The 8,854-nt window shown below is 37.6% G+C and overlaps 1 protein-coding gene across 1 annotated transcript; it reads right to left on the reverse strand.

Annotated features, from left to right (window-relative positions):
• Nucleotides 1-4,010: 4,010 nt before the first annotated feature.
• LOC113335045 (putative FBD-associated F-box protein At5g53635) lies at nt 4,011-6,393 on the reverse strand. The gene is made up of 3 exons (XM_026581258.1): nt 4,918-6,393; nt 4,587-4,754; nt 4,011-4,491 (listed from the first exon to the last, which is right to left on the reverse strand). The coding sequence occupies exons 1-3, from the start codon at nt 5,593-5,595 to the stop codon at nt 4,204-4,206; spliced, it is 1,134 nt and encodes a 377-aa protein (XP_026437043.1). The 5' UTR covers nt 5,596-6,393; the 3' UTR covers nt 4,011-4,203.
• Nucleotides 6,394-8,854: the final 2,461 nt, after the last annotated feature.

Here is an 8,854-nt window from a genome sequence, read left to right on the forward strand (position 1 = left end):
TATCCTTAACCAAGGCAGTATGATCCGATTGAAAGCTAACATTTACAGCTAAACCATTCCTGACATTATCTAAGACCCTAGCATCCCATTCAAATTCAGTATCGCTCTCTATAAGAAGTCGGGAGCGGATCAAATTCCCTCGCTCAACAAGTGCGTTGTTTTCGCTTATAGCTTGATCCCGCTCTATGTGAACTTGAAGGATGATTTTTTGAAATTCCTTCAAAGCCTTATCACCTTTGAGAGCAACCCGATCCTTTTCATTAATAAGGGTGTTAATTCTTGTTTTTAAAACCTTAATCCTTTCTTCGGATTCCAAGAAACGACGTTTAAAACCATTACTTGTAGACAAAGCACTCCTGTAATCAGCCTTAAGAAGTCGATACTTTGCCTTGATCGCTTCCAAGGAAAGGGTTTTTATTTGGTCATCAGCAAGGTTATTTAGGGAAGCATTAATTAAGATGCTCAAGGAGAGTATTATCATTGACAGAATGATGAAAGGAGCGAAATAAAGAAGATGCCTCATCAGTAAGGCTGTAAATCTCTGCAAGAATAAATAATTACAAGGGGAGCGAAAGGTATGAATAAAAAGATTGGCAGGAGAAAAAAAAATTACGCACCAACTAACTGATCGTTTCTCTTGTGAAGATCGGATATATGGTCCTTATAAGAAGAAACGTCAGTTTCTAATTGGTTGTTCTTCTTGCGAAGATCAGACGCATCATTCTCTTGAGTGGAAATTTGGGCCTTGAGTTTAATATTTTCATCCTCAAGCTTTCGAAGTCTCCTTTGATAGTCAGATGAAACAACATAATATATACGGGTCATCTGCGAAGACATAAAGTGAATATTAGACATAATTAAAGACATCAAAGTACCATCTAAGAAAAGATACTTTAGTAAAAGCAAAGAGATTACCAAAAAACCAAGTGAATACTGGAAGCTTGGACTCAGTTCCGAGGCAACTCCGCGAAGGGATTCATCTTCCAAGGTGGGGGCATCACATATCTTTGCAACAGTTTCACACGCGCGAGTTAATGGCTCATTTCCAATTGCTGACATGGAGTCAGAAAAGATGCTGGATAACTGCTCCATACAAGAGATGATTGAAGGGTCTTCAGTAAGAAGGTTATCATCATCATCGCTAGAGTGAGAACTTGAAGAAGATGGAGAAGGTGCTTTCCGCTTCATTGAAGGATTTTGGGAGGAGGATTTTGAAGCAGTCTTCTTGCCGCGAACTACACCCTTACCTTTAACACCTACAGCCTCGCCAGAACCACCAACCTCTCCAGTGTCAACCTTCGCACATAAATGAAGGTAAGAAACACATGCAACAATATTGTTAAAATATGAGAGAAGGTATTTATTACTTCGTTAGTGATCGAACGTAGCACTTCCAACGTGCTCTGTCTCCCATAAGTCCTTAGATCTTTCTTCAACTTGGTAATTTGAAATTCCTTAAAGATTAGCAGAGCAAAAAATAAGGTGAATAAGGTAAAGAAAAAAAGCGAAGTTATGAATAACATACCACAACCCCTCTCTCTATCAGGGAGAGGATTAATTGATCCATCAGCATTAACACCAGAAATGTAAGGTCCTTTTAGGATAATGGGGAAGACATTCCAGCGATCATCCTTTGAATGTCGTGTAGAATTGTTGGTTTTGTCATGAAAATCAATATCTCGCATGATTCTATTCTCTTTTGCAATTCCATCCCCTTTGCAAGCGAACGCCCCAACGAGATGACTCATTCTTTACGATAACAATATCATAGTGAGCGAAGAAATTCTCTACCGTATACTCTTCGGGATTGATCTCTAAGTCCGCATACTCCGCTTTCCTAACCTTTTTGGGGTAGAGGGATTCTAATCCAGCCGCACGACGAGCGTATTCTACCATAATTCTAATGCAATCACCGCTCGGTTGATAGATCGCACGTGAGAATCTTGCATCAGAAAGAATCCTATAGAATAAAGGTATCTGAGGATTATAAAGAGGAATGGGAAGGCCAGCGAGGATTTGCCCAACTGAAATGATGATCTTTTGATCATTCCAGTGATCAAGAGAAAACCACCTAGGGTTAAGAGTAGAAATGGATTTTGAATTGGGAGGAACACATAATGCAAAGCATTTATTCTTGAACTCCTCTTGAATTCTATCGAATTCTTTGTCGTTCTTCCAACCAGCATGAGGCATTTTAGTATGGGAACGAGGGATGATGAAAACACGATATTCAAAGATGATAAAATAGATCAAAATCAGGGTGATGATCAGAATACGAGAAGTAAAGCACGAAGATGAAAAGATAAGAAGAAAATGATAAGATGGTGATTAAAAAGTTGAATCAGAAAAACAACAACGAAATCAGAAAAATAGTAGCAGAAAAAAAAGTTGCAGAGAGAGGGAAGAAAGAGTAAAAAGAAATAAGAAAGAAGAAGACAAAGAGTAAATAAAAGATTTACTCCCAATTCCCAAGATATGTACCCTATTAATGCGATGATTGAAAACGGACGGATAGGAAGAAGCGGTTACAAGAGACGTGTCAGATAACGAGTGGATGAGAAGACACGCATAAGTTGACATGCTTAAATTAAGGAAATATGTCGACAGGGAAGAATACGAAAAGATGAACGGGTGCGGCAAAATAAATTGAAGTTTCTCATATCGTTATCTTTTTTCCAAAGAAACGACATGAGAAGAGGCAAAATGTAGATACAAAATACGGCACACCAATCAAGTATGTGAGACAATGATGAAGACCGAGCGAAGGCAATCGCATAAAGCTTATCCAGAATGATGCACCAGATGACGTCAGCCTAATCACGAGAAAAGTGTGAAGAGTCATGCGATGTTATAGAGCACGTGCGAAAAGAGTCAATGTAAGTGTGCGTTAATGACGCACTTCCAGATCCGAAAATAAGGAGGTTTATTAGCTGTCATCCACTATGTAAATCCCTATATAAGGGATCGAGTGACCTTGTATTGAGAGAGATCTTTTGGAGAGTTTAGACAAGGATTTTAGGAGTGAGAAAGATTGTTTGTTCTCTAAGTTAGAGTTTTCTTGTTATTTTGTATTCAAATTAAAGATCCAATGAATGTTCCCATGAATTTTATGATGATTATTTGAGTTGTTCTATAGATTTTATTAAGGATGTGGTTGTACGATTTTCCGCCACTACAATTCGAGGGAAATAAAAATTACCATCGTGTTTGTTTGTATCATTTTAACATCAAGATTGGTCCAAATAGATATCTGTGATCTCCAATGTTCAATCATCATTTTTGGTTTTATGCACATCAAATTCCCCGTGAATGTTTCTCTTTTATCCTTGGTCTGTTTGTTGCACAAGTCTTGTTTTTTTTGCAATTAAGTGGACACTATAGGTTACATAGATTTTTTTTTTAAATTTTTGACGTGGATCAGTTTTCCATGCAAGTATATGGGTTCTGTCCCACATTCCTGATCGATCGGGAGCGTATTTCGTACACTTTCAGTTAGTTTCTAATAACTACGGTATTCAAGTTTTAGGTTCGCTTAGTTCAACTAAAAGATAGAGATACAGATATAATCAAATCATCATGTTCGCGCGACTTGGTAGAGCTGAAAATCCTCAAAGAACCGGCGGATGCTCAGATATGTTACACTAAACCTGACATTGTTTTAAGTGACGAGTTCGATAAACAGTGTGGCCGCTAATTTCAAGTTGCCCCACGCAAGTTCTTTACTATTGGAGGTGAAAGATTTTGCCACTCGGAGAGCAGTGGGCGCAACGAGGCAGTGGGGAGGATGAAAAGGGATTTGGAGGATGGATTTTCAGAGTTCCGCTTCAGCATTGACGATAAGTTAGGGTTCAGTATTGAAGGGTCCGGCACTGGTCAAAAGGAAAAAATGAAGCCTATAATGCACCTTCACTCACGGAACGGGAAAAATGTATGGGAAGGCATTGGATTTGGCTTGAGACTAGTAATAGCGCGCTTATATTTTTTTTTAAAACAGTGAGATTATGCTTGGATTGGTTTAAACACATAAATATAGGAGTCAAAAGTGTCTGAAAAGTATAACACAGAGTCAACGCCTGAAACCTTCAGGGCAGAAACTTTCAATAGTATTGGCTAACTATGTCAACACTGACAATGTGAGGAATGCCGAAAAAGTATTCAAAAAACAAGGGATCTAGAGTTACTTGATTAAGTTTTTAGCGTCGCCTACGATTGAATCGAGATTGAGACACTTGAAGAAGCACTTGGATATGCAAGTAGCATCTCTTTGAATTCCACCAATTGTGCAGCTCTATCAGGTGAGTCTGTTTCTGAACACAAACGGGTTACTTTTTCCAAGACAACGGCTTTCTTCAACAAAACTTGCAACAACTTGAGTTCATTGAGACACCCTTGAATACCCTGAATTTGAACAAATTTGAGGTAGTGCAGGCAAGGAAATGACGACGATCCTACTATCCAGTCGCCTCCTGTGTTGTTTGTATTTAACTCTGTCTAAGCATCACAAGAAAATGAAAACTAAGTGCGTTCATAGTGATCAGAGTTGTAAATGAAGTCAACAGAAAAGAGCTCATTCATTTAATTATTACCTGCTCTATTGTTAAGAAAATAGATTCGATATTAGGGGAAATCTTGACCAAGTAAGCTATCACATTCATGCAGTTTCTCGAGACCCATGTTACCACCTTCAAAAATCTTAGATTACAGAACTGAAAGCAGGGGTCACCTGTGAGCAAGTCCAGAGATCCCGAGACAACCTTGGTACATGTATAAGAAGCAAAACAATAGTTGGAAACTTAGATAATTTTGTAAATACCACATATCATAATTTTATCTATTTATAGAGTGAAATATGGCAGTCCGGTGCATATTAAAAAAATAAATCATCGAAACTACTTTTTATGAACAACAGATCCATACCTCAAGAAACCCAGGTGAGGAGGACAACGTAAGATCTGTCACGTTAAGGACTGCTCTTAATAATTTTATCATTCGAGCACGATACAACTCTTTTACATCTGTAGCAAGCTCTGAATATATTTTTGGCATTTCCGGCTTAGGATCCTCATCAGCATATTTCACTCTCATTCCAATATCAGCAGTGACTAGAGAAGTAAGATTCTCCAGAAAATAATCTTGTGACATATAATCTTTGCAGATAATGGATATGAGATTTGGAGCACATAGCTTGACAGTGGTATCAGTAGGCCCGGAGGTGTCATAATTGTCCAATTGAAAGTGTTTAAGACTAAGAGAAGAAAAATCTAAATGTATACTGCAGTCTGTCAGCAGCAAAGACTCCAAAAGCGGACAGCTTGAAAAAAACTTACTGATTACAGTGTTTTCGTCTGCAAGCGTGACTCCCGTAAGAGCCAGATATCTGAGGTGAGGGAAATGCATTGTATCAGGCAGAAGAAAGCCAGTGTGTTCCATACCAGCGCCACAAAACACAAACTTTGTCAGTGACTTACAGGTGAACAAACAGTCGGGCAATTGAATTATCTCACATGCAAAGATCAAAAGACGTAGCTCTTGAATATTATGCTTAACCGCAGCCATGATCCATGTACTGATACGACTAGTTATGTCATATGACATCAAGATGGAGTTTAACAGTAAGCCATACAAGATTTAAGGATTGGATATCTGAACTGTCACGCAGAAGTAGTAACTTATCCACAAAATTTATAAATCTATTGAAGGTGACTTCATAAGAGTCTCCGGCTTTGATAAATGGGATGTCCACTACTTCTATAGTAGGTAGAGAAGACCAGAGATACCTCCATCTTCTCGACAAAACACTTGTCTGTACAACATATTTTATGTCAAGGAAAGAAAAGATGTGATGAATTAACGCATCAGGTAATTCACTGATCCTATCTTCACTTCCTTTCTTCACCCATAATTCTGATCCTTCACCTAATTCAGCACAACCATGAGATTGTTCATTATAAGATGAGCAATGCAATTTTGAGTTTGCTATGAATTCAAAGCCAGTATGGATTTGTGGGTCATCTTTTGATTCAGTACAATCTTCAAACACTTTACCCTCATTGTCTGAATCTGTTTCCAAGCTATTAGATTCATGAGTTGGTGGTGTTCTCTGCAACATACCAACTTCAACTTCAGAAAAAAATATTAGCAAGGTCAGGACCAAAATCAGTGTCATCATCATCAATCATTTCTTCAACAACCACAGTACCAATAGAAATTGAAGGAGATTCAGAAGCAGCGTGGAGACGTGGAGAAGGAATTGAAGTATTCACAGAAGGAACAGACAATCGTTCCACGCAATTGTTTTACCACTGAAGGAGAAAGATTTTGTCACTCAAAAGAGCACTGGGTGCAAAGAGTCGTGGGGAGGATGAGAGGGATTTGGAGGATGGAATTTTCGGGTTTCACTTCAGCATTGAAAATAAGTTAGGGTTCGGTGTTTAAAAGGTCCAGCGTTGGGCAAGAGGAAAACAATGAAGCCTCCAATATCACCTTCCAAGAATGTGAAAAACGTATGGAAAGGCTTATGCGTCTTGTTGGCTAGATGCGGCTTTAGTTCCCTTTGTACGCCGATAAGACACTTTGGCCAAGCACTATGGTGCTCTATTTCCCTTCCCTATCTCTCATTTGTAGGGATAAATCCCAAAACGTAACCATATGGTCTTTCATATCCCTACAAACCAAGGGCTATTCCTTCCCTTCCCTACGAAGTGTATCACTTTGTAGAGAAGAGAAATGTGACGGAAACTCAAAAATCCTGCTTTTCGTGAAGCCGTTGAGACGGAAACCGATTTTCCGCAGCATAATTGACGGAAACTGAGTTTCCGTATTCGGAAATATATTTGTTTGATCTTTTTCTTAACACCTCTCCCACACCTCATCCTAACCATCCATCACTAATAACGGCTCTATCCTCTTCACCGTCGGATCGCAACGGTCATATTTTCAAAAATCCTCTATAAATACAATTCTTACTCTCTATTCAAATCGCTCCAAATCAATTGACTTCTTATCTCTCTTCCAATTGATTTCTTAATTCTCTCCTTCTACCATATTTGTTTGATTTCTATCTTTATCTTCTACTGCTCAAGTTCTTATATTTTTTGGTTAGATTCGAAATGGTTAATAATTTTACACATCAGGAAGAGGTTGATCTTACTACTGCCTATATTTATGTGAGCTGTGATGAAATTGTGGGTGCGCAACAAAAAACATCGTTATTTTGGATACGTATTCATCAAGTATTTGTCCAACGCAACAACAATCCTAATGGAAGAGATTGGAGTGCCTTAAAAACAAAGATGAAAGCAATAAAAAAAGATTTCAGAGAATTCGTCGGCATTCTTAATGCTATATATCGACAACACAAAAGCGGTGCGTCACATGAAGATTTGGCAAGTTTTTTTACATTTATTAGATTTTTTTTTTATTTGTTGCATTTAACTAAAATTTTGTTACACAATATTTCAGACACGAGAAGGTAGGGACCAATATCACTTTCAAACTGGCCAACCTCTCAAGTTTAATGCCTGTTATGAACTGTTTAGAGAAAAGTTCCCGTGATTTAATTATGAACTCACCGTATCCCAAAATAATCAGTTGTTTGAACATCATTCTAACTTTGTACATGTCGAAGACGGTATAGAAGTTTTTCCTAACGGAGAGACTCGTTGGAATTACAAGAATAATGCTCGTCCTATAGGAACAAAAAAAATACAAATTGTAAGCAAGACAAAAAAAGGATCGGGAGCACAGTATATTCAGAGAAGGTGATGAGGGGAGTTCTTCTATTAAGATGGGAGAAGATAAGATCTATCAACAGACTGCAAATATTTTGGATTATCTTAAGGAAACACGATCAAGGAATGAAGTAATGAAAGCGGAACAAGAATCCCAATACCAAACAATTTGGGTGTTTACTCAACAACCGAGTTATCAAATGGGGCAACAACTCAATTTGCAGAACCTCCACCACCAAGCTTATCAAATGCATCAACCACAAATGTATTACAACGAAGATGATGTAATAATGAGTATGAATATTAGTAAGTTGGGTCGAAACAAAAAAAAATATTATCAACGCAAGTAAAAGGATATCTTGAAGAGGTCGAATATAATTAGCGTTGAAGATTCAGAAGATGAAGATGTAATCCATCTCTAAATTGTTTTCTCCTTTAATTGAGTTTGGTTTTAATTTTCAGTCTAGTTTTAAATTAAAAGTGTTGTCTTTATTTGTTGTTTGAATTAATATAAGGTTTGAATTTCGAGTAACTGTTAGAGCACTGCTCGGTCGAACTCGCATGCATTTCTATCTCAAGCATGTTTGTCAATGTTAGTGATCAAAACTATAAGTCTTGATTTCTAGTCTACTATAGATAAGTCTCGGACTAGGATAGAAAGTGTATTTGAGCTCAAGAACTCCATGGCGATCATCATACAAGACGAAGAACTACTCAAGAAACTGGTGGAACTTCATCGAATAAAAGGTATGTGGAGACTTGAACTTATCTATCACTCAAAAGTCTATCTACTATATCTCCTATCTTGAGACAAAAGTCGTTTTGCTATATTTTTGAATATACACATTTGCTATTTCGAGCCGAGTTTATCTCGCTTATCTATTTCTCGAAATATGTGTTGGTAAGCTTTCTCTTTGGACAAGTTCATCTTTACCTAGTGACGAAAGTCATGTTATGTTTCAATAACTTGAAAATGGATTTGACGAAAAATAGTTTGTGAATAACAACTATATAACGTCCTCTAAGAATGTTTCAATGATTGAAATAAGAGTTTAGATTATATAACCATTGTTGCATATAAGCATTGTGTGGTAACACATACATGTATAAGTCCTTACTATTTG

The sequence above is a fragment of the Papaver somniferum genome, unplaced genomic scaffold, assembly GCF_003573695.1.
Source record: "Papaver somniferum cultivar HN1 unplaced genomic scaffold, ASM357369v1 unplaced-scaffold_137, whole genome shotgun sequence".
NCBI lineage: Eukaryota > Viridiplantae > Streptophyta > Magnoliopsida > Ranunculales > Papaveraceae > Papaver > Papaver somniferum.